Genomic DNA, 25,966 nt, shown 5'->3' with positions numbered 1-25,966 from the left:
AAGGAGCTTTACTGGCTATGTTTTCTTCTAGGAGTTTTATGGTTTCAAGTCTTATGTTCAAATTTAATCCACTTTGTGTTGATATTTGTGTATAGTATAAGATAGTGGTCCAGTTTTCCCAGCGCCATTTATTGAAGACTGTCCTTTCCCCAGTGAGAATTCTTGGCTCCTTTGTCATAAATTAGTTGGCCGTATATGCATGGGTTTATTTCTGGGCTCTCCATTCTGTTTTATTGATCTCTGTGTCTGTTTTTATGCCAATACCGTACTGTTTTGATTACTGGGGTTTTGTAATGTAGTTTGAAATCAGGAATTGTGATGCCTCCAGCTTTGTTCAAGATTGCTTTGGCTATTTGGGGTGTTACCGGGTTCATAGAAGTTTTAGGATTGCTTGTTTTATTTCTGTGAAAAATGCCATTGGAATTTTAAATAGGTATTGCATTGAATCTGTAGATTGCTTCGAGTAGTGTAAACATTTTAACGATATTAATTTTTTCCACCCAGGAGCACAAACTGTCTTCCCATTTATTTCTGTCTTCTTCAGTTTCTTTCATCAGTGTCTTATGGTTTTCACTATACTATGTACAAATCTTTCACCTTCTTGGTTAAGTTTATTCCTAGATATTTTATTCCTTTTGATGCAATTGTAAGTAGAATTGTTTTCTTAATTTAGTTGTTGATTTTTGAATAATGTATATCCCCATGTAGCCACCACTCCAATCAAGGTAAATAATCAGAAAGTTCCCTATGCCCATTCCCCTCCTTCCACGCCCACCCCCAGGCAGCCATTCATCTAGTTTCTATCATTGTAGATTAGTTTTCCTTCTTTTTGGCAGTAACATAAGTATAATCATATAGAATGTACTGTGTTCTTTGGCTTTTTTTTTTTTTTTTTGCTCAGCAGAGCATGAGAGTCATCCATATTGTGTGAATATCAGGAATTGTTTCTTTTTATTACTGAGTTTTATTACTGAATATACTAAAACTTTTTTCTTTTCTTTTTTTTTTTTTTTACATATTCACCAGTTAATTACATTTAGATGTTTCCCTTCTGGGGTTGTTAAGAATAAAACTGTTGGAGCACTTGGGTGGCTCAGTCGTTAAGCGTCTGCCTTCGGCTCAGGTCGTGGTCCCGGGGTCCTGGGATTGAGCCCCACATTGAGCTCCCTGCTCAGCGGGAAGCCTGCTTCTCCCTCTCCTACTCCCCCTGCTTGTGTTCTCTCTCTTGCTGTCTCTCTCTCTGTCAAATAAATAAAGTCTTAAAAAAAATCTTAAAAAGAAAAAAAGAATAAAACTGTTATGATTATTCCTTCCCACATTTTTTATGAACTTGTACATGAACTGGTACAGCGAGAGGCCAGGTGCAGATGGGAATGGGGATGGAGAGAGATGGTCAGATTATGAAGGGCCTGGGAGGCCTTGCTCTGGTGGATAGGCTTGATCCTGAAGGTGGTGGGATCCCCTTAGGGTCAAGGGGGGCATGATGGGTCAGATTTGGCAGCAGCGTCAAAGCTGGATCACGGGGGGCCCAGCACGGAGTAGGGAGATTGGTTAGAAGCTGCCAAGGTAAGAAGCAGTTGCCTGAAGGAAGGTAACGAATAGCAGAGGGAAGAGAGAAGGTCTATTTGCCGGGACTTCCATAACAAAGTACCACACGTCGTGGCTTAAAGAGAAATATATTTTCTTAACGGTTCTTAGAGTTCTTAATCTTGAGATTAAGTTGTCAGCCGGGATGGCTCTTTCTGAGGACTGTGAAGGAAGGATGTGCTCTAGGCCCCTCTCCTTGGCTTGTGGATGGCTGTCTCCTCCCCGTGTCTTCAGTTTGTCTTCTCTCTGTACACGTGTGTCTGCCAGTTCCCTCTTTTTATAAGGACACTAGTCCTGCTGGATTAGGGCCCACCCTAATGACCTGATGTTAACTTGGTTACCTCTTTAAAGAACCTATCTCCAAATACGGTCACATTCTGAAGTGCTGTGGTTAAGACTCCAACAGAGGAATTTTCAGGGGGACACGGTTTAGCCCATAGCAGAAAGTGAGGGGTTAATTCCAGGGCGTTTGAAGGTAAACATCCTGAGCAGTAACACGTAGGGGGGAAGGAGCAGAGGGGGTGCCTCCCAGCTTCCTGGCTTGGGGATTGAGTGGTGCAGTATGATAATGGAGGGTATTCGGGAGGAGGGAGAGGTTTGAGTGGGGAGAGGGATAGTTCAGTTTGACCTTATTGAGTTTGAGGTAATTTTTTTAGTTCCATGCCCATCACTGACAGGGCAATATCTAAAAATATATTCTCTAAAACCGGGGTTTTGTTGGGAGAGGGCAGTCACATTTCTACCTAGTGTAGCAAATGAGTCCAAGCTGTGCGCGTTGAGGGCTCAGGCTTTTGTGTTTCTAGATCCTGGATCCACCGAGGTGGTGGTCGAGCCGCACCCGTGCAGCTGCTGTGGCAGGACCCCTAGGCCAGGGGGTTCGTGCCGTGCCTGCCCCCCTTCTCCCGCCCAGTGTGTTCTCAAGGATATTGTGAAGGACACAGATGGAGAGCCAGGCGACGAGGTACATCGGGCCAGGGCCAGAAGGGTCCCCGGCACAGCAGCTTCTGTCCGCGTGGGGCTGCCGTGCACCGCCTGCCTGCATGTGGTGCATCTGCCGCCGGCCCAGAAGCCCCCCGTGTGACCTGACCTGCTCCCCCCACTCCTTTTTTTGTTAGCAACACACTCATCCATAAACCTCACGTAAAGATTTCTTAGCTGGTGTGTGGCACCGTGAGGTCAAAGAGGCTTCTTCACAATTTACTCAGCTTTTTCTGAGTTTAATGGATTCGGGCCCATGAGGGTAGACATGCGTGACGACTCATAGTTTGCGTATGTCCAGACTCTAAAAGCACCTTTACCTCAGACTGGCTGCCTGATTCTTTGGACCTGCTTTTCTCACATAAAGGCAGAAGTACCTAATGAAAGACTTTTTATACTTCTTTGGAATGAATTCTAGAAATTGTATTATGCGGAAAGATAATCCCAAATTTGAGTGATCCTAGCCCACTAGGTTATGAGGCCGGCGAGTTGTGTTTCTGGTTTGAGTTCTTGTAGCTTCCATTTATATATCCTATAATTTTGAGTTATGTGCCAAGCAAATTTAATTTCACGATCTTCAAAGGCGCCAGCTGCTTATCAAATGCATCAGAACTCACGCCCGGATCCACTTCCCTAGTGTGTCCGTAACGAGAAGTTGGCACAGAGGCTTGTGGGGGGCAGGTGCCCCGCCTCTGGTGACCAGCTGAGTGCTCTGCTTTCTTAGATCTTTTGTGCTCTAGATGCCTTTAGCTGTGTGTGCGCGCGCGCCAGTTTTGAAAATTACAGGGCTGTCACTCAGAATCTCTTTTCTTCCAAGTTTTTATTTAAATTCCGGTTAACCTACAGCGCAGTACTAGTTTTGGGTATAGAATTCAGTGATTCAGCACTTCCATGCAACCCCCGGTGCTCATCTCAAGTGTCCTCCTCAGTCCCCGTCACCTACTTAACGCCCCCACCTCCCCTCTGCTAACCAGTTCTCTGTAGTTAAGAGCCTGTTTCTTGGTTCGCCTCTCCTTTTTCCCCCGTGTTCAGTTTTGTTAAGTTTCACATGTGAGTGAAATCCTGTGGTATTTTGTTTCAGAATTTCTTTCTCTTACTGAGTGCCACGTCTGTGCTAGACTGTGGGTCACAGTGGTGAAGAGCCCATGGTGTTGCCTTAGGGAATGTGCAGCCCATTAAGTGGGGATGCTGTAAGGCCACAAATATCAAACAGTCATATAATTGTTACTACATTTTAAGTACATCTATTAATACTGTGATTATACTTTTTTCTTTAAGGCCCTAATGCAGTAATTAGCAACTTTTAATGTCCTCCTTTTTGCCGGAGCCACACTTTTCTCTGGGTAGGCCCTGCTCTTCCCTCCACTGTGTGCCTGTTTCCCTTCAGGGCTTGTGTTCCCTGACAAGTGTATCAGAAGGAGACTCCTTCCCCCTCATTAGTATCCAGAGAAAACCTTGGCGCTCTTAATTGCATTAGTGATAGTCCGTACTTTATTCATTCATTTACTTTTTAAAAATTGTTTCCCTTCCTAAGACAGAAGCTTCCATAGGGGCCAGGGCTGCCTGACCATTCTTGGGATCTGGCAGATGGGCTCCTCCCTCTTCCTGCTCTCTTGTCTCTCTTTACATTTGCTTGCCCCTGTTGTAACTCTTTATCAAAGTGTTATTTCATGTTTTCTTAGGTCTTCTCCAACCAGACAGATCGCTCTTTAAGGCACAGATTTTTTTTTTTTTAAGATTTTATTTATTTATTTGACAGAGAGACAGCGAGAGAGGGAACACAAGCAGGGGGAGTGGGAGAGGGAGAAGCAGGCTCCCCACTGAGCAGGGAGCCCGATGCGGGGCTCCATCCCAGGACCCTGGGACCATGACCTGAGCCGAAGGCAGACGCTTAACGACTGAGCCACCCAGGCGCCCCTAGGCACAGATTTTTCTTAAATACAAAACAAAACAAAACACATATTGTTTCCAGTGGTGTGGGACTTCTTCCATTTCCGAGGCCATAGCTCACAAATCTGTTTTCAGGCTTCTCACTGGGATTCCACAACTGTGTTCTCATTTGCTTCGTGGGCATTGCTGCCTTGATCGTCCCAAGGATTCTCTCGATGCCTCAGTTTCCTTATCTTTAAAATGCGGACAGCAGTTAGTATGTATAGGGCTATTGAGAGTAAACTAATACTTTCAAAATGCAGAGAGAGTGGTTAAGAGTTAGCAGTTACTACTACCTCAACTTGTCTGCTGCCCCATTCCTTGCCTTCCAGTATGGTTCCCAGCAGGAACACTTCGGATGGAAATACAGTGTTACTTGTTTTTCTATAGCAGGTTTCAACTGCACTGTTGTGACCCAGTGGTATGTGATTTGTTACTAATAGAACAGTGTATTATGGTTTGTAAATAATTTACCTTTTTTACTGAATGAGAGCAGATTTATGTTAATCTCTTTAAACAGGTCACTTTTGCTCTAGTGTCCTACTGGGTGGAGGGGGGAGGGATGTGGCCTCACAGCGAGCCCCCCAGGAACGTCACATAACCACTAGCCTGTCTTACCTGGGCCTCAGCTTCCAGTGCATGCACTTATTGGTAGGTCATGAATACTTAGGGAGGTTACACATCATTGGAATTCTTTGCCTCCTTACAGAATTAATTTTGGTTTAATGAAAACATTGGTCTAGTTCTAGAATGGCCTGTCACATCAGACTGTGATTTTGTGGTATCTTGTCTCTACTACCAGATTCTTTGCTATGTTTTGTTAAGCTTAGATTCCTTTTCTTTTCCCTCACCCCTCCCAATGTATTGTTTGACTCCATGGAAGAATAAATGTTGCTGCTAGCCTATTTGAAGAGCGTACCACTTTGAAGGGTTTTATGGTGCAGGATATTATGTGACAAGTGACATTGGATAGCCCTTTACATAGGTTTAAAGTATTCCTTATTCATTTATACTTGGTACGGCCTTGGTGAAAACCAGAGTAGACTACTGAAGCTTTTGTTATCCTTAAAGATGAGAAAACTGATACTCCAAGATTAAGTAGGATTTTGTTCCAGTTTCTTAATTAGTAGGTGCTAACATGGATGTTTGTTCTTCCATTCACTCACTCAGCAGACGACAAATGCCTACTATACACCAGGGACTGTGAAGGTTGTGGTGACCCCGAATTGAACTTGAGTCTTCCAACTCCAGATTCCCTGCCTTTTCTTTTCTGGTGGATGTTCTGTGTTATGGGTGTTAATATTTTAGTTCAGGACTACCGTATGGGCCTGACGTTATCATCAGGGTACTAGAGGGAACCCCTGTACACGTTCCACGCTACTCAGCTTATTCTCACTCCCACTTGAGCTAATCTGTGCCCTGTCTTTTATTTATGAAAATTATTTTCTCTGCTTTCTACTTTCAGGATTATCAGAAAAGTTTGAACGATCTCAATAAAGTTCTCCAATTAGATTCAAGTATTGTTGAGGCAAAGATGGAACTGGAAGAGGTAACCAGATTCCTTAACATTAAGGACAATACAACATTAATCAACAAAGAAAAGGAGAGAAGGAAAATTGAGATTCAAGAGGTATTTGATTATCTTAAGTACTCTTTGGGGGATTTTATATTGGATTCTAAAGTCAGATTCAGGGGCGCCTGGGTGGCTCAGTCGTTAAGCATCTGCCTTTGGCTCAGGTCATTGAGCCCCGCATCGGGCTCCCTGCTTGGTGGGAGGCCTGCTTCTCCCTCTCCCATTCCCCCTGCTTGTGTTCCCTCTCTCACTGTCTTTCTCTGTCAAATAAATAAAATCTTTATTTTTTTTTTAAGTCAGATTCTTACGAGTTCTACAAAAATGTTTTAAATTTTTTTATTTTAATCTCCAGTGAAGAAATTTCAACCAGTTACAGAGACAAAACTTTTCCTTTGCCATAATTAGCCATTGTATTTCGCAGCTTGGGTCCATGGAGGATATTGGGATTCTGCATTACTGCAATTCCTCCTTTCTCTGCATTCCACCCCTCCCCCCCCCCCACCCGCCTACAGTTTACATTGTTTCCACCCCAGAAGGCTCTGGGGGCCTGTGGTCATTGAACTTCGCTTCAGGGTAGACCTGGAGAATCCTGATAGGACTGATTCAAATTTCAGTGGCCTTCCCATACCCCATAGGGATTTTTTAGATGATTTAGGCCTTTTTAGCACTCTGAAACAAGACTGGCCTCATCAGAGATCTTGGACTACTCCTGAATCAAACTCCGTGTCTTGTGCTCCAGCTTTTTGCTTTGCCTTCAGTGAAGAATGTGAGCTCATGGGGCACCTGGGTTACTTAGTGGGTTAAGTGTCTTGACTCTTGATTTCAGCTCAGGTCACAATCTCATGGTTGTGAGATCAAGCCCTGCTTTGGGCTTCTGAGCTGATGTGGAGTCATGGAGCCTGCTTAGGATTCTCTCTCTCCCTCTGCTCCTCACGGCCCCCCCAGTGTGTGTGCGCGCACCCGTACAAGCTCTCGTAAAAAAAAAAAAAAAAAAGCTCTTGAATTCTTGTGTATTCATGAATGGTGATATGACCCCATTTATCACATTATATTTCCATTATAGAGTAAAAGCCAAAAAGTGAGAGAAACCAGAAGTATTTTTCCTCTAAGGAGGGAAGAAAAATAGGTCTTAAGTTCATGTCTCTGTTAAATATAAGAAAATAAGTGTAAAATTTATCATGAAAAAGAGAAAGTTTTTTTTCTTTTTTTTTAAAGATTTTCTTTCTTTCTTTGACAGAGAGAGACACACACAGCGAGAGAGGGAACACAAGCAGGGGGAGTGGGAGAGGGAGAAGCAGGCTTCCCGCTGAGCAGGGAGCCCGATGTGGGGCTCGATCCCAGGACCCTGAGATGACATGAGCCGAAGGCAGACGCTTAACCGACTAAGCCACCCAGGCGCCCTGAGATAAAGTTGTTATAGGTCGTCTTTCATGGAAAACTCTAAAAAATTTTAATACTTTCATGAATGCATATTTAAAACTTCCTAAAAAGAATAGATTTTACTATTATAAATTACACTTTTCACTTAGAATTTGACTAAAATATAGCCTACTAGTGTTTTCCAGTTCCTTCCCATTTTAATAAACGTAGCTTGGGATGTGGGCAGTGGCTGTTACGTCACAGTATCGTTCTTTTTCCTCCTGAAGGTGAGCGAAGGCCAGGAAGAAGAGCCTGGAAGGACCTCGGAGGAGCTCTCCACTGACTGCCCTGCCCCTGAGAACGGGGACACAACCAGCGGGCTACCAGAATATGATGAAAAACTACCCATCACCAGGCCTAACAACGCCTATGAGTTTGGTCAGGTTATAAACGCTATCAGTATGCGGAACGATAAACAAGCCTGTGCACACCTCTTAACCGTCACTGAACCGAAAGATTTGCCAATGTTGTTGAGTAACAAACTTGAAGGGGATACATTCCTTCTCCTCATTCAATCTCTGAAAAATAATCTTGGTAAAGATCCCTCATTGGTGTATCAGCATCTTTTATATCTGAGTAAAGTAGAAAGGTTCATGGTAAGTGGAAAAATGACTTAATAGAGATTTTCTTCCAGGGTTTCTGTAACTTTAAAATGTTCATTTTTTCTTAATTAAGCTAATACAGTTTTTCTCTTTCTTCCAGATGATATTGACACTAATTAGCAAGGGCCAAAAGGAGCAAATTGAACAGCTCTTTGATGACCTCTCAGACACACCAAACAAACATTTTACTTTAGAAGACGTACAGGCCCTAAAAAGGAAGTATGAGCTTTGAGTAAGACTATGGTTAGATTTCTTCCATGCATGTATGTGTTCCAGTAATGCTAGTGGGATGGTATTGTAATAGAGTTGCATGGATAAAACCTGGTTTAGAAAAGATCCTTTGGTCTGGACTATAAAATATTTTACTTATTTTTATACATAGAACATGTATATTCTACAGTATTCTTATTAGTTGTAAATATTTTCTTACGTACCAAGAGCTAACATCTTTATATTTAATAAGTATATTTGGAACTTGTTTAAAGTACATTTTAATTTATATTATACATTTTCTTTTAATTACTCACTTGTTAAAAATTTGAGTTAAATTACATTTCTTTGGGCTATGAAGGATTCCTCTAAAGTTTGATAGAAATGTATTTCTTTAAAAATCATTAACAATGATTATTATATCACCTTTATTTCCTGCTATGATATATATAAATCCCATTTTATACTACTTGTGGATTAGTCTGCTTGGGTGAAATGCAACACTTAAGTCTTCTAATACGAAATGATTATTAAATAAATTGTGATTATTAATTCAAGAGCTATAAGAGGAACTTATTTTTTCTTACATGGAAACATTAAAAACAAAAATTGGCAAAAATTTTTACTACTTTTTCTAGATTTTAAAAAGCTCCTGTCCCGTATATATTGCTTATGTAAATAATAACAAAACCACCACTGTATAAAAGCAAACGAAGCCTCCATTTTGTCACCTCCACATTTTCCCCAATGTTTAAATGTCCCTTTTCCTTTTCCTTTAAGCATGACCATATTTATTCCCTTAATGGAAAGTGAAGAAATCTTATCATATTGAAAGCTCCTTTGTTAATTGGGTCAAAGTAAAAGTATTTCTTAGAATAAAACATTTAGGTCTGTATCAGTGTACTGTCATTTATTCCTATAGTCGTTAGAGTCAATTCTCTTTTTCTGGAGCATTCTTTAGGTATCACTTTCATTATTTCCATATTCATTATCTAATCTTTTAGAATTACAGAATTTTAAAAAATCATTGTGGGTAAATGATACCTTTCAAACTCTGACATTTTTCTTTTTAACTGTTCTTTGTTCATTAATGAAAATCTGTGACTCGAGTCTTCAGGCAAACAAAAGTTTTCTCCTTTTGAATGTTAGTAAACTTCAGAGACATTACAAGGAAACCTTCTTTTTTGTTGACAGTTACATACCAGCACCAGGCTGCACGGGGCTAAGCCGTCTGGCAGTGGCGGGCCTCTCCAGAGAAGGTAGAAAGTAGTGAGTGCCCAGCTATGCCAGTTGTGTGGGTCACGGCTGGAGAAATCCATTTGTCTCCAGCAGCAGCCTGGGTACCGAAGTGGGACCTGCAGGATTTTGAAGGGGAGGGAAGAGAGGGGAAGGAAGCAGATAATATCAAAGGGCATTAAAAGAATGCAGTTCCTGCTGACTGCTTCAAGCAGTCTGCGCATATACCTCTGAGAGTATCCCACTCAAGATTGCTCCACGGGGTCCACAGCACCCCCAAAACCCCAAGTGCCAAATGCACACCAGCTCCCACTATGTGGCTGGATCCCTGTGCATGCTCATGATGGGGCAGTGAGAACAGGTCTGATGATGAGAGTGTTCTCAGAAAAACGGACCAGGGTCCCTGCAAGGGAGAAATCACCAACTGGAGCTGTGGAGATATAGCACCACCTTCTGGAAAACAGGTTTCCAGCAGCCAGCCTGGTGAGTTACAAGAAAAGATGGAAGAGTTTTAAGAATTCTGCCACTAGAGGGAGCAGAAAGAGTGGAGCAGCTTTGCCCATTCAAAAGTCGAGGAAACCTGATGTAGCAACCCCGGTGAGCAGCACTCCATTGGAAGGCAACCAGTAAAGGCTCAGGAGGGGTCTGCTACTTGAAATGCGAAAACAGCAATGCAAAAACGAACATGAAAATCAACTATTTCACCCCCAAAAGATCTCAGTAATTCAACAATTGAGCTCAAAGACATAGAATACTGCAATCTAGCTGATAAAAGAATTCAGAATAACTGTTCTGAAGAACACAACTAGCTACAAGAAAACTCAACACAATGATATTAGGAAGGAAAATACATAACTTTTTTTTTTTTTTTTTTTTTTTTTAAAGATTTTAGAGAGTGTGCATGAGCAGGGGTCAGGGAGCAGAGGGCAAGGGGAAGCAGACTCCTCACTGATGGTGGAGCCCGAAGCAGGGCTTGATCCCAGGACCCTGAGATCATGACCTGAGTTGAAACCAAGAAATGCTCAACCAACTAAGCCACCCAGGTGTCCCAAACAAAAGAATAATTTATCAGGGGCACCTGGGTGGCTCAGTCGTTAAGCGTCTGCCTTCGGCTCAGGTCATGATCCCAGGGTCCTGGCATCGAGCCCCGCATTGAGCTCCCTGCTCCGCGGGGAGCCTGCTTCTCCCTCTCCCACTCCCCCGGCTTGTGTTCCCTCTCTCGCTGTGTCTCTCTCTGTCAAATAAATAAAATCTTCAAAAAAAATAATTTATCAGATGAAAAACATAAAAGAACCAAATTCTGGAGTTGAATTCAGTGAATGAGACTACAATAGAGAGCCTTTGTAATAGAATAGAGCAGATGAAAGACAGAATAAATGACTTAGAGGATAGGACTTTTGAAATAATCCACAATCCAGAAGAGGGAGAAGGGGGCAGAAAATTTATTTTAAAAATAACTGAAAGCTCCCCTAAACCTGGGGAAAGATTTGGACATCCAAATTCACAAAGTTCATAGATCACCCTATTATCTCAATGTGGAAACACCTTCTCCCAGACACGTTACAAGGAAACTACCAAAATCAGAGAATCCTAAAGGCAGCTAGGGGTAAAAAGAGCGTAACTTACAAAGGAACCCCCATTAGGCTATCAGATTTCTCAGCAAAAAAAGGCCCTATAGGCCAGGAGAGAGTGGAATGACATATTCAAAGTGTCAAAAAATAAAAACTGCCAGCCAGAGTTAAAAAGACTTGCCCAACAGACAAAAGCTGTGGGAATTTATCACCACTAGGTCTGCCTTGCAAGAAATCCTGAAAGGAGTTCTTCAAGCTGAATTAAAAGATGCTAATCAGTGACATGAAAACATCTTTATACTGGTAAAGGTGAAAAATACTCAAATTTAGAAAACTCTAATTCTATAATAGGATAGTATATTAGCCACTTAACTATATAGTATAAAGATTAAAGAGTATTAAAAGTAACTTGCTACTGTAATTTGCTAACAGTACGCAATATAAAAAGATGAATTGTGATAAAAATGTAGGAGTAAAAGTGTAGAGCCCTTAATAGGCAAATGAAGATCAGCTGCTATCAGCATAAAGTGGACTATCCCATGTGTGAAATGTTTTAGGTAAGCCTCATGTTAATCACAAAGCAAAAATCTAGATTGACAAAAGATTAAAAAAAGGAAACATATACACGGGGTATACCCACCATGGAAAATTACAAAGGTGAAACAAACAAGAAGGAAAGAGGAATCAGTAAGATGGCAGTTGTAAATCCCTACATATCAATAATTACGCTAAATGTAAATTGAATTCACCAATCAAAAGGCACAAAGTGGCTGGATAAAAAAAAGTAAGACCCAACTATATGCTTCACACAAGAGACTCACTTCAGCTTTAAGAACACACACAGGCTCAAAGTAAAAGGATGTAAGAAGAAATGACATGCAAATGAAAACCAGAAGAGCAGGGATAGCCATACTTAACATTAGACAAAACAAACTTTAAGCCAAAAATGGTAACAAGAGACAAAGAAGATCATTATAGAATGATAAAAGTCATTATATCTGAAGGTCAGTTCAGATATAATGAAGATCAGTACAGCAAGAAGATGTAACAATCATAAATATGTATGCATTCAACATTGGAGCACTAAACAGATGAAACAAATATTAACAAACCTGAATGGAGAAGTAAGACCAGAGAATAATAGCAGAGGACTTTAATACTTACAGCAATTGATAAGTCATCCAGACAGAAAATCAATAAGGAAATGTTGGAATTGAACCATACTTTGGACCAAATGGACCTGACATATAGAACATTCCATCCAATACCAACAATATATTATTCCCAAGTACACAAGGAACATTCTCCAGGATAGATTATATGAAAGGACACAAAACAAGTCTTAGCAAATTTAAGAAGACTGAAATCATACCAACCATCTTTTCTGACCACAATGGTATGAAACTACAAATCAACAAGAGGAAAGCTGGAAAATCTATATGTGGAAATTCAACAATACTTGTGAACAACCAATGGGTCAAAGAAGAAATTAAAAGGGAAATAAAATTTATCAAATGAAAATGGAAACATACCAAACCTATGCAAAAGCAGTTCTGAGAGGGAAGTTTATAATGATAAATGCATATATTAAGAAGTCAGATCTCAGTCTGACTTTATACCTAAAGAACTATAAAAAGAACAAACTAAGCTCAAAGTTAGCAGAAGGAAGGAAATAAGGATCAGAGAAGAAATAAATGAAATAGAGACCAGAAAAAAAAATAGAAAAGATCAACAAAGCAACTTTTTTCAAAAAGATAAATGAAATTAACAAGACTGTTCACTAGACTAAGAGAAGATTCAAAATCAGAAGTGAAAGAGGAGACATTACAGAAATAAGGATCTTAAGAGCCTACCATGAATAGTTACATTCTAACAAATTAGATACCTTTGAAGAAATCTATGAATTCCTAGAAACAGAACTCACCAAGACTGAATCAGGAAGAAATAGAAAATCTGAACAGAACAGTAAGAGGCTGAATCAGTAATCAAAAACCTCCTAAGACAGAAAACTGCAGGACCAGATGGCTTCACTGGCAGATTCTACCAAACATTTGAAGAAGAGTTAGCAATCCTGAAACTCCTCCAAAAAATAGAGGAGGGAACACTTCCAGGCTGTTTCTATGAAACCAGCATTACCTTGCTATCAAAGCCAGATAAGGACCTACATATAAAGCTAAAGACTTATAACTCTGATGAATATAGATATACTCAACAGTGAAAAATCAAAAGCTTTTCCTCTAAGATTAGGAACAAGACAAGGATGCCCACTCTCATCACTCTTAATACAAATGTTGGAGATCCTAGCTAGGACAATTGGGCAAGATAAAGAAATAAAAGGCATCCAAATTCAATAGGAAGAAGTAAAAAATTTTTTTAAAAGATTTTATTTATTTGAGAGAGAGTGTGTGAGCACGAGCAGGGTGAGAGGCAAAGGGACAAGCAGACTCCCTGCTGAGCAGGGAGCCTAATGTGGGGCTCGATCCCAGGACTTCGGGATCATGACCTGAGCTGAAGGCAGATGCTTAATCAACTGAGCCACCTAAGTGCCCTGGAAGAAGTAAAATTCTTGTTGCAGATGATATTTTATATAGAGAAAATCCCAAAGATTCAATTAAAAAATTGTTGGAACTAATCAAATCCAATAAAGTTGCAGGATATAAAATTGACATAGAGAAATCAGTTGCATTTCTAGAACAGTGAAACATCTGAAAAACTATCCCATTCAAAGTAGCATCAAAAACAAACTGAATTTACCAAGGAAGTGAAAGATCTGTATAGTCAAAACTACAAGACTTCATTGAAAGAAATCAAAGATGACACAAGCAAATGGAAAGGGATTCCATGCTTATGGATTGGAAGAATATTGTTAAAATGTCCCTATTACCCTAAGCCATCTATAGATTAATTACAATCCCTACCAAATCCCCAATGGCATTTTTCACATAGAAAAAAAAAATCCTAAAACTTTAATGGAACCGGAAAAGACCCCAAATAGCCAAAGCAATCATAAGAACAAAGCTGAGGCATCACACTTCTTGATTTCAAACTAAACTACAAAGCTTTAGTAATTAAAACCACATGGTACTGGCATAAAAACAATGCACACAGACCAGTGGAACAGAAGAGAGAGCCTCAGATGGAACCACTACATATATGGTCAAATAATATTCAACAAGGCAGCCAAGAACACCCAGTGGGGAAAGTAAAGTATTTCAACAAATTGTGTTGGGAAAACTGGATAAACACAGAAAAGTGAAACGGCCCCTGATCTTTTTTTTTTTTTTTTTTTTTTAAGATTTTACTTATTTGACAGAGAGAGAGAGAGCATGAGCTGGGGTAGGGGCAAAGGGAGACTGAGAAGCAGACTCCCCAGTGAGCAGGGAGCCCAACACGGGACTTGATCCCAGGACCCCAGGATCATGACCTGAGTGGAAGGCAGACGCCTAACCAACTGAGCCACCCAGGCGCCTTGGGCCCCTAATCTTACACCACCCACAAAAATTAACTTGAAAACGATCAAAGACTTTTAAACATAAGACTTGACACCATAAAACTCCTACAAAAAAACAGGAAAGAAGTTCCTTGATACTGGTCTGGGTGATGGTTTTTTTGCTTATGACACCAAAAGCACAAACAACAAAAGCAAAAATTAACAAGTGGGACTACATCAAAATGAAAAGCAAATTTTGCACAGCAAAAGAACAACAAAATGGAAAGGTAATGTATAGAATGGGAGAAAATATTGGCAAAGCATATCCTGGACAAGAGATAATATTCAAAATATATAAATAGTTCTCGGAGAAAACACTAAATGGCGGATGGCACTGGTGCAGTGGGAAGGTCTGGAAGGCTTGGGGGCCCTGGAATGGGAGGCCGTGGTGGCTTCCGCAGAGGCTTGGCAGCGGCACGCAGGGCGGGGGTTGTGGCCATGGTGAGGCTGCGGCCAAGGCCAAGGAGCTCTCGGAGACAAGGCGAAGGCCAAGAATTGGATCCCTGTCGCCAAGCTGGGGTGGCCTGGTAAAGGACATGATCAAGTCCCTGGAGGAGATCTCTCTCTTCTCCCTGCCCATCACGGAATCTGAGATCATTGACTTTTTCCTGGGGGCATCCCTCAAAGATGAGGTTTTGAAGATTATGCCTGTTCAAAAGCAAACCCATCTGGCCATCAGACCAGGTTCAAAGTATTTGTTGCCATTGGAAATTACCATGGACACATTGTTCTGGGTGTTAAGTGCTCCAAGGCAGCGACAGGCATCCATGGGGCCATCATCCTGGCCAAGCTTTCCATCATCCCTGTGTGGCAAGGCTACTGAGGGAATAAGATCAGCAAGCCCCACACCAGGCCGCTATGGCTCTGTGCCGCTGCGCCTCGTCCCTTCCCCCAGAGGCCCTGGCATGGTCTCAGCCCCTATGCCCAGGAAGCTACTGGTGATGGCCCATATTGATGACCGCTGCACCTCAGCCAGGGGCTGCACTGCCACCGTAGGCAACTTTGCCAAGGACACTCTTGATGCCAAGGCCTACAGCTATCTCACCTCTGACTTCTGGAGAGAGACTGTTCACTAAGTCTCCCTATCAGGAATTCACTGACCAGGGCGCCTGGGTGGCTCAGTCGGTTAGGCGTCTGCCTTCCACTCAGGTCATGATCTCAAGGTGCTGAGATCAAGCCTCGTATCAGGCTCCCTGCTCAGCAGGAAGTCTGCTTGTCCCTCTCCCTCTGCCCCTCCCCCCCACTCATGCTCGCTTTCTCTCATGCTCTCTCTCTCTATATATATCTCTCAAATAAATTAAAATCTAAAAAAAAAACCAAAATGGAATTCACTGACCATCTTGTAAAGACCCACATCAGAGTCTCCATGCCGAGGACCCAGGCTCCAGCTGTTGCCAGGAGGCAGTTTTACACAAGAAAAATAAAGTGAATTAAAATCTGTTAAATAAACGTGTGTGTATATATATATATATATATATATATATAAACAACTCACACTACTCAATAATGAAAACCAATCTGATTAAAAAATGGGCAGAGGAACTAGACATTTTCCCAAAGAAGACCTCAAAATGGCCAACAGGTATATGAAAAGATGCTCAACATCACTGATCATCAGGGAAATGCAAATCAAAACCACAATATCACCTCACACCTATTAGAATGGCTGTCATCAAGAAGACAAGAAATAACCATTGGTGAGGATGTGGAGAAAGAGGAACCCTTGTGCACTCACCATTGGTGGGAATGTAAATTGGTGCAGCCACTATGGAAAACAGTATGGAGGCTCCTCAAAAAACTAAAAATAGAACTACCATATGATCCAACAATTCCACTTGTGGGTATATACCCAAAGGAAATGAAAACAGGATATTGAATAGATATATGCAATTCCCTGTTTATTGTAGCATTATTCACAATAGCCAAGATACGGAAACAACTTAAGTATGCCTGTCAACTGACGAATGGATAAAGAGAACATTACACACACACACAATGCAATATCTTCAGTCATAAGAAGGAAATCTGCCATTTGTGACATGGATGGACCTTGAGGACAGCTAAGTGACATAAGTCAGAGATGAATACTGTATAGTATCATTTATATGTGGAATCTTAAAGCCAAACTCCTTAAAATAGTAACATAATACTTACCAGGGGGCTGGAGGTTGGGGTAATAGGAGAAATGTTTAAGTGTACGAACTAGCAACTAGCAGATAAGCTAAGTCCTAGAGATCTAATGCACAGCATAGTGGTTACAGATAACAATATTGTATTAGAAACATCAAACTTGCTAAGAGACTGATCTTAATTACTCCTACCACAAAAAAATAATGTGAGGTGATGAAGATGCTACCTAGCACTATAATGGTAATCATATTATAAGTGTACCAAACCAATATGTACACCTTAAATTTACACAATATGTCGAATATATTTCAATTAAAAAAAAATTGTAGGTGGTTTTGACTGTGCAGTTTATCACACACTGTAATTTAACCCTTATAACAACTCTGTTATAGATGAGGAAACCATGGCACAGAAAAGATACAGAGAAAACTTAAATCCTTGTATATTAACAAGGATTACAAATATTACATGTGGTTGATCAAAGATTCAAACCCGGGCAATCTGTCTTTGAACCTTGGCTGTGTAGTGGAAAGTATTAAATATAATGGAATAATTAGTAAGGTGCCTGGCCTTTAAGTGTTACAGCTGAGTAGAGGCAATGAATATGTAAATTACCAATCTTGTTACACTAATAGAGGTGTAATAGTGATTATGTAGAGCAAGAGAAACGCCCAGTACCGCCTGTGAGGTTAAGACAGGTTTCCAGGAGGTCACGTTGCAGCTTGAGTTTGTCATTCGGACGAGAAAAGGATGTGCCAGGCAGAGGAAACAGGAGAGACAGAGGCACTGCTGAACGGAAGTGTGAAATAACTGGGCATGTTTAGGGAACTGCACATATTTGAGGAGCACAAGTCTGTGTGATAAGCCTAAAGGAATGCTAGTTGGATCAAACAGAAAGCTGTATGCTGCATATAAAATGGTAGAAATATCAGAGTTTTAGTTACGCTAGTAGTTCCTTTGTGAGTCAGGCATTGCCACTCTTAACCAATACTTGGTTTTCTTCCCCTTCTCGTCATACACGAGACAGAAGCTTTCAGTCTTTTTGTGATCGGTTAGGGCCGTGCGACAAATCCTGCCAATGGGGCCCTACGTGGTCTTTTCATGTGGCTACAGTGACGGCTAAGGCCTCGCGTCCCCGTTTGTGGCTTACAGGACTACAGCTCCAACAGCCCAGTTCTTGGAGTGCTGGTCTGTAGCAAATTCCTGCCAGTCTGCGTTGGGCAGATAGCATGAGTAAGAAATAATCCCGGGGCGCCTGGGTGGCTCAGTTGGTTAAGCGACTGGCCTTCGGCTCAGGTCATGATCCTGGAGTCCCGGGATCGAGTCCCGCATCGGGCTCCCTGCTCAGCAGGGGGTCTGCTTCTCCCTCTGACCTTCCCCCCTCTCATGCTCTATCTCATTCTCTCTCTCAAATAAATAAATAAAATCTTTAAAAAAAAAAAAAGAAACAATCCTTTTTTGTAAAGCCACTGAGATTTGGGATTGTTTAAAATTATATCCAAAGACCTAGCCTCTCACAGTCTGTTTCTGTATCTCTTCTGTCTTAAGCCCTTAAATCTTTCCTGAGCTCTCAATCTGTAAAACCAACTTCAGACTGTTCGTCTCCCCATGAATGTCTCATCACACCTCAAATGTAGTAACACCCCAAACTGAACTCTTTGTTCCCTCAAACTCAGGCTTCACTTACTCAGGATCTCAGTGAAACGTACCAGCATTTACGCTCTGGTCTATGCCAGAAACTTCAGCTTCCTCCTAGGCTTTTCTTGCTCTTTCAATGTCCACATCCAATATTTCATTCAGGCAAACTTTTATTACCCAGATAGGGCACATTCACCCATCACTGACCGCTTATGCACCTGATGTTTCCCTGCTCCAAATGCTCTCCTCTCCTCCCTCTTACCTCCGAAAACCACAAGACTATTCCTAAAATCCAGTTCAGGGATGCCTCGGTGGCTCAGTGGGTTAAATGTCCGCCTTTGGCTCAGTTCGTGACCCTGGGGCTGTGGGATTGAGTCCCACACTGGGCTTCCTGCTCAGCGGGGGTCTGCTTCTCCCCCTCCGCCTGCCCCCTGCTCATGCTCTCAAGTAAATAAATAAAATCTGTAAAAGAAATAAAATCCAGTTCAAATGTCACCTCCTAGAGGCTCTTCCTCACCTGCTTTGGCTGATTTAAGTGATTTTTGTTTTCTCATAGTGCCATGTGCATAGCTCTACCATAGCTCTAACCACTGCCTTGGTGTTTTTTTGTGTTTATTTATTTATTTTAGAAAGAGAGAGAGCAAGCACGTAAGTAGGGGGAGGAGCAGAGGGAGAGGGAGAAGCAGACTCCGTGCCAAGTGTGGAGACATGGGCTCAATCCTATGACCCCAAAATCATGGCCTGAGCTGAAATCAAGAGCCGGACACTCAACTGACTGAGCCATCCAGGCGCCCCCACTGTTTTGTTTTGAATTGACTTGTCTGTGACAGAAAATGTCTGGTTTAGTTCTGTTCCCTATGTTGCTCAGCAAAAGGACTGGCCCAGTAGAGATTCAATACCTCCTCGATGAATAAGAAGCATTACTGGGGCACCTGAGTGGCTAGTTGGTTAAGCGTCCTGACTTCGGCTCAGGTCATGATCCCAAGGTCCTGGGATGGAGCCTTGAGTTGGGCTCCCCACTTAGGGGGAGTCTGCTTGTCCCTCTCCCTTTGCCCCTCCCCCAGCTCATGCTCTCTTTCTCAAATAAATAAAATCTTTTTTTTTTTTTTAAAGATTTTATTTGACAGAGAGAGAGAGCACAAGTAGGCAGAGCGGCAGGCAGAGGGAGAAGCAGACTCCCCGCTGAGCGGGGAGCCCGACACGGGACTCGATCCCAGGACCCTGGGATCATGACCTGAGCCAAAGGCAGACGCTTAACGACTGAGCCACCCAGGCGCCCGCTCAAATAAATAAAATCTTAAAAAAAAAAAAAAAAAAAAAGCATTACTAACATATTTTTGGGTACATATATTAAAATAATTCAACAGAATGAGCACTTGTTATACCTAATGGGTTGCTGTATATCATGCATCCAGAAGGAGCAAAGTCTCAAAGAAAGTAATTCTATACAGAGTGAGGGTGATTTATCATCAAAATTTAACCTCATGCCTTAAAGACCTAATAAGCAAAATTTCTAGACATAAGAATGTAAGACAAAATATTAAAACAGAAAAAGGGGAAAAAACCCAAAGCCTTTTAAATGAAAACTATACATGACAATACTTATTAGATGTATAACACCCGAGCAAATCTACAATCACTGGGCTTAAGTTTGCATATTTTTAAATGATTAGTAAATATCATCTGGGCTGACATCATGTTTGTTGTGATACAACATATGAAAATGCCTTCTAAGCTATACACAGTATTTCTGGTTCATGGACACTATGAAAACTCCCTGTGTATAGAACATCTCCTAACTATGGCCCACCAGTTAATATCCAGTCTCTGCAGCTGTTCCGTCATCCCACAGTCCACTGCCGTGGTAGTGCCACCAGCTGTGACCACCCTCAGCTCCTGACCTGACCTGAAATGACAGGCCATCTCCTACAACTGCTCCAATCAGCTCCCCTTCCTTCTGACTTATCACATTTTCCCTGCTCTTCTCTTTTAGAAAGTAATTTCCCCGTCCTTACTAGGGCTGATCCTTCATCCCGTCCCCTCTTCAAGGGCTTTCCTCCAATGATAATACCGTCTTTTGCATACGTCCCTTTCAATTACCACCTTCCTCTCAGCCTACAAACCTCCTCAACTCTTCCCCACTTAAAGTCCCTTTCAATCTCCAAGTTTCCATCCTTTCCTACACCATGTTTTCAAAAATAACTTTTTCTATTTTTCCCACTTCCCAAATTCTCTCTTTCAAAAGAAATCTGGCCTCTATTTCTCATCAGTATTCAAACTACTCTCAACAACCTTGGTCAAATCCAGAAGCCTTTTCTTAGTCACAGAATCGGGTTACACGATAGCCCTAAGAGATTTTTTTTAGAGATCATCTCATCTAAATCTACTCCCTTTATTTATATTGAAGCCCAAATTAAGAACACAATAAAATACTATGCAATCAGAAATGCTGATGAACTATGTACTGTTTTTGCCCTTTTGCTGAGATTGTGGGCAAAGAAAATGAAATTTGAAAGGTGAAGCAGCAAAACCTTAACAGCAGCTGCAAGATTGAATCTAAATTGGCTATCTTAGCTCTGAATTGCTCAGAATGATCGATAATGTATCCAGACAATTTCAGAGACTACCTCCTTCACGAGCAAGATCTCAGAATGCAGTTGACACTGCAACAGGATGGATAGATTGAGAATTTGATGTTTGTCAGGAAAGCTTTCATTTCCAATTCTGAAATGCATTTTGGTGAAAACTCCCTTCACGATCCTGGGAAGTGGTGACTTTTTTTTTTTTTTTTTTTTTTAGGATTTCAAGCCAATTTATTTTAGATTGAAGGTAAAAGTTTGATTCCTTAAAAGCACTTATCACAGTCTGTAATAACTTGCTTTTTTGTTTACTTGGTTTCTTAGGGGTGAGGGCTATACTTGTGTTGTTATTGTATTTTTTAAAACCTGGAACATAGGAACACCTGGGTGGCTCAGTCGGTTAAGTGTCTGCCTTTGGCTCAGGTCATGATCCCAGGGTCGTGGGATCAAGCCCTGCATTGTGCTCCTTGCTCCGCAGAGAGCCTGCTTCTCCCTCTGCCTCCCCCCCCCTGCTCGTTCTCTCTCTCTCAAATAAATAAATAAAATCTTTAAAAAAAACCCCAAATATTTCTCAAACAGTTCTTAGAATATCTGCATTAGAATCACTTGGGAATCTTGAGTCCAAGAGGCTGGGAATCTAACTTTTAAAATAGCTCTCCTAATTGTTAGTCAAGTTGGAATATGTGACCCACTGTCCTAGAAGGCGAGTGTGTAATAACTAATATTTGAGTTGCATAAGCACTGTAGTGAATTAAACTATTCATGACCCTCTGAATAAAATACTATGGGGAATAGATAAAAAGGATAGTTCCTGCTTTTAATGAGTTTATGACTAACTTAAACAGAAAATAAAACCAAGTTCAAGAGACTCTTGTAGGCAGGTGCCTGAGTGGCACAGCTGGTTGGGTCTCCCACCCTTGGTCTCAGCTCAAGTCATGATCTCAGGGTTGTGAGACTGCGCCTTGTGTTGGGCGCCGCACTTAGCGTGGAGTCTCCTTGAGATACTCTTTTCCTTCTCCCCCTCCTGCTTGTGCTCTAAAATAAATAAATAAATCTTTAAAAAAAAAAAAAAAGAGCCAGAGAGACTCTAGTAGGGGGGAAAAAAAAGTATCAGTGAAATGTTTGTCAAAGTTACTAAAAGGACCAAGTAGAATAAATCAAGAATGTTTTCAGGAAGAGGTAAAATCTAAGTCAGGTTTTTAAACAGACTTCAGTGGATGAGAAGGAAGAGCTCAGTATAATTAAATAATTTTACTATGGAATTTTCAGTATCACAAGGCACTAGAAACTCAGTAATAGTAAGTCTGCCACTGCAAGCTTCACTGTAGAGCAGGCAGAAGCCAGACAGGAACTTGACAAACCAACTTGACTTACTGATCTAGTTTTCCTTAGGGTTTTAATAGCGACCTGTCAAATCCAGAAATTCCTAAAAATTGAATCTCACCGGCTTACCATTTGACCTCTTTTATGTGTTTCCCACCTGAAAATAGGGCCAAATATTTACTATAATTAAGCAGTGGGTTGGGAGGACTTCAACAAACACACCTTTAATTCTAATTCACATGTGTGCTAAAACAAGGGCAAAGATTTAACTAGAATGGTTATAATAAAACAAAAAAGACAAAAACAAATGTTGGCAAGGATGTGGAGGAATTGAGAAACAATACATATTGCTGATGTGAATGTAAATTGACGCAGCTGCTTTGGAAAACAGTCTGGCAGTTCTCCAAAAAGGTAAGCCGTGTCACCGTATGAGCCAGCAATTCTACTCCTAGTATTATACCCAATAAAATTGAAAACATACGTTCATACAGAATCCTGCTCACAAATGTTGATAGCAGCATTATTTATGATAGCCAAAATGTGGGAGCAACCCAATGTCCATCAACTAACTGATGAATAAACAAAAATGGTATATCCATACAACAGAATATTACTGAACCATAAAAAGCATGAAGTACTGATACACACTACTCCACAGATGAACCTTGAAAACTCTGTTAAATGAAAGAAGCCAGACACAAAAAGCCACATACTATATGATTCCTTTTATATGAAATGCCCAGAATGGACAAATATATTCAGACAGAAAATAGCTGTAGTGGTTGTCAGGGGTTGAGAAGGAGAGGGAATGGAAATTGACTGGTAATGGATACAGGGTTTCTTTTTGGGGTGATGAAAATGTTCTAGTATTAGGTAATGGTTATGGTTGCATAACCTTGTAAATATACTAGCAATTACCGAATTTTACATTTTAAAAAGGGTGAATTTTACAATATGTGAACTATATCTCAATTTTAAAAACTGAAGGAAAAAAAAGCAACCATGCAACTCAAATAACAACTTACAGGCAAACTCTGGGGTCCTCCAATCAATCCAAAATGGCAACCCCTTTAAGCTTGTCAAGAATTTAGCAGAAGGAATAAAAGCTGAGGATAAAAGAGTAAATACTTACACACTATGATTGGAAACAAGGCAAGGTTGTCTCTTTTACCATCTCTATTTAATATTGTATTAGAGACTGAAGCCAGTACAATAGGTTCTGCCCCACCCCCAAAAGTTCCTAAAGGCATCCAGATTGGAAAGAAGGAAATAAAACTATTTGCAGAAACATTATTGTCTACGTAGAAAAATCTTATAGATCTACTAAAAAGCTACTAGAGTTAATAAATGACTTACAAATTTCTAGGATTCAAGATCAATCTACAAAAATCAACTGTATTTCTACTACAAAGCACTGATGAAAGAAATTTAAAAACCCAATAAATAGATAGATATACCATGTCCATGGATCAGAAGGCTATCATTATTGTTAAAATGTAAATTTCCCCCAATTTGGTCTACTATAGATTCAATGGACTCACAATCAAAATCCCAGCAAGCTTTCTGATAGAAATCTAGAAATTCCAGTATAAAAAGGCAGCATTCAGATCAGTGGGAAAGGATAGATTATTTTAAAAATGTGCCATCACAAACAGCTTACCACCTGGAAGAAGTAAGATTGGGCCTCTACATTATAGTAAACGAATTCAAGACAGATTAAAGCAAATGTAAAAAATTAAATAAAAATCTCACAAGAAACCCAGGAGACTGTAAGTATAATTTAGGAGCAAAAGAGACCTTAACTATGACTAGAAGGTCTGAAATATAAAATTAGATACATTTGACAATAGAGCTTTCATATAGCAAAATGTGTGTGTGTGTGTGTGTGTGTGTGTGTGTGTGTGTGTGTGTGTATAGTGTATGGGAAGCTTGTGAATTATCTTTGCAACTTTATAGTCTAAAAATATTTCAAATAAAGTTTAGAATAAAATGCATAGCAAAGTTAATAAAGTCAATGGTCAAATAATAGACCTGAACAAAAATATAACAAGAAACAACTAATAGCTATAATATATATAATGCATAGCTATTATAATAGCTATAATATGGGGCACCTGGGTGGCACAGATGGTTAAGCATCTGGCTCCTGGTTTTGGCTCCGGTAGTGATCTCAGAGTCGTGAATGTCACATCGGGCTCAGTGTGGAGTCTGCTTGAGTCTCTCTCTCCCTCTCCTTCTGCCCCTCCTGCTTGTGCTCTCTAAAATAAATAAATCTTTAAAAAATAATAGCTATAATATATAATAGCTACAATAAAGATCTCTTTCAAACTGAACAAAGAGAATCCCCCCCCCCCCGCAAAATAAGCAAAAGATATAATACTCAGTTTAGAAAGCAGCAAATCAAATACCACCAATTCCCCTCCTCCTATAAAAAAGAAAACCACCCAAAAAGATCTACAAATTCAGTAGTGGTCAGGGATACATAAACATAAAATTAGGTAATACATATTACTTTATACCAGTCTTGTAAAAACTATAAAGCTCTAATATTTACTCTTGGTTGGACACAGGGGAAAGGGGACTCATGTATTATTAGTGGAACTGTAAATTTTGACAGCCTTTTTCAAAAGGCAATCTGATAACCTTATTCAATTTAAAACTATATATACTTTGCAACCTAGCCATTTGATATCTGTGAAACTATTTCCCATAATGAAAACTACCAGAAAATAGGACTTATATATGAGGATGTTTCCTGCACTGTTCTGTAGTAGGGGGAAAAAAACCCAAAAGTGACACCAAGAGAATGCCCATCATATGCAGCCATTAAAAAGAATGAGTTGGAGCTATACCACTTGACTTGGATTAATTTCTGTAAGATATTGAGAAAATCGAGAAAATGATCAATGTATACATGCACTGTGCGTGACTAAGTAACAGGGAGAAAACTATGCTATCATCTGCATCAGTTATGGAAGAAGGAAATGTGGGAAGGAGGGGCTAAGAAAAGGTAGAGCAAAGAAAAAAGGGAAAGGAAAAAAGGGGGAAAGGGAAAGTAAATGTTTTTGTGTGTACATTCTGTTTATAAACTCTCAGTAGTAATAGTCTCTAAAACATCAGTCCGCGTGTTACCTCTCTGAAGCACATTTCTTCACTAGCTCAAAGTATCACATTTCCTTCAAATGAACATACAACAAAAAGCCCCCAAAAACCAAAATTAAAATGCCTTGGCTAAATCAACCCTGAAAAATGTGTGCCAGTGGCTGTCACACATTCTACAATATTTATGACCTAACATACATGGTATTAAACCTTATTAAAAGTGACTGCTTTTTCAGTCACTCTCTTGTTTCAAACAGCTCATTCTAGTGCACAGTGTAATGAAGAGACTGGTCACCAACTCTGAGGCCTAAGTCCACGAGCATTCTCATTCCTGTTGCTCAGTTATTCTGTCCCATCATAGCAAGTACATCCTCAATCTCCTCTTCGTATATACTTATTAGTACATACTTATAGAAAAAAGAAAAGACAAGGTCCTTGCCCTTAAGAGCCTACAGTTTCTTTCTTTTTTAAGATTTCTGTTTTCCCAGTATCCTGAATTCCAAATTTGGAGGCACCTGGTGCACATGGTGTGTAATACCTAAGTTTAACTTCCTCTATGCTGGATAAACGGTAGCAAGAATATTAGGCAATTAATTAAT

At 40.5% G+C, this 25,966-nt stretch overlaps 1 protein-coding gene, 1 long non-coding RNA gene and 1 pseudogene across 3 annotated transcripts in view; 2 read left to right on the top strand and 1 right to left on the bottom strand.

Moving 5' to 3' along the window:
• SPAG1 (sperm associated antigen 1) overlaps positions 1-9,193 on the top strand; it is a 68,615-nt gene extending 59,422 nt beyond the window's left edge. The window contains exons 17-19 of one of the 2 annotated variants that reach the window (XM_036072741.2): positions 5,960-6,124; positions 7,714-8,082; positions 8,189-9,193. In XM_036072741.2, coding sequence (XP_035928634.2) covers positions 5,960-6,124; positions 7,714-8,082; positions 8,189-8,320 — 666 coding nt within the window. In that variant the 3' untranslated portion in view covers positions 8,321-9,193. Of the gene's footprint in view, positions 1-1,026; positions 1,539-5,959; positions 6,125-7,713; positions 8,083-8,188 lie in introns of those variants that run through there. The other variant, XM_078072176.1, reaches the window with a different exon arrangement.
• A 14-nt stretch (positions 9,194-9,207) lies between these two features.
• On the bottom strand, positions 9,208-24,521 carry LOC144381833 (uncharacterized). The gene is made up of 2 exons (XR_013447766.1): positions 24,380-24,521; positions 9,208-9,653 (listed from the first exon to the last, which is right to left on the bottom strand). It is a non-coding gene; the product is annotated as an uncharacterized LOC144381833 (long non-coding RNA).
• Positions 14,917-15,679, top strand: LOC118523268 (small ribosomal subunit protein uS5 pseudogene; annotated as a pseudogene).
• Positions 24,522-25,966: the final 1,445 nt, after the last annotated feature.

The sequence above is a fragment of the Halichoerus grypus genome, chromosome 5 (assembly GCF_964656455.1).
Source record: "Halichoerus grypus chromosome 5, mHalGry1.hap1.1, whole genome shotgun sequence".
In the NCBI taxonomy this organism is placed as follows: Eukaryota; Metazoa; Chordata; class Mammalia; order Carnivora; family Phocidae; genus Halichoerus; species Halichoerus grypus.
Note: the sequence above shows the minus strand (reverse complement) of the source record. Positions and strands in the feature narration are given on the sequence as shown.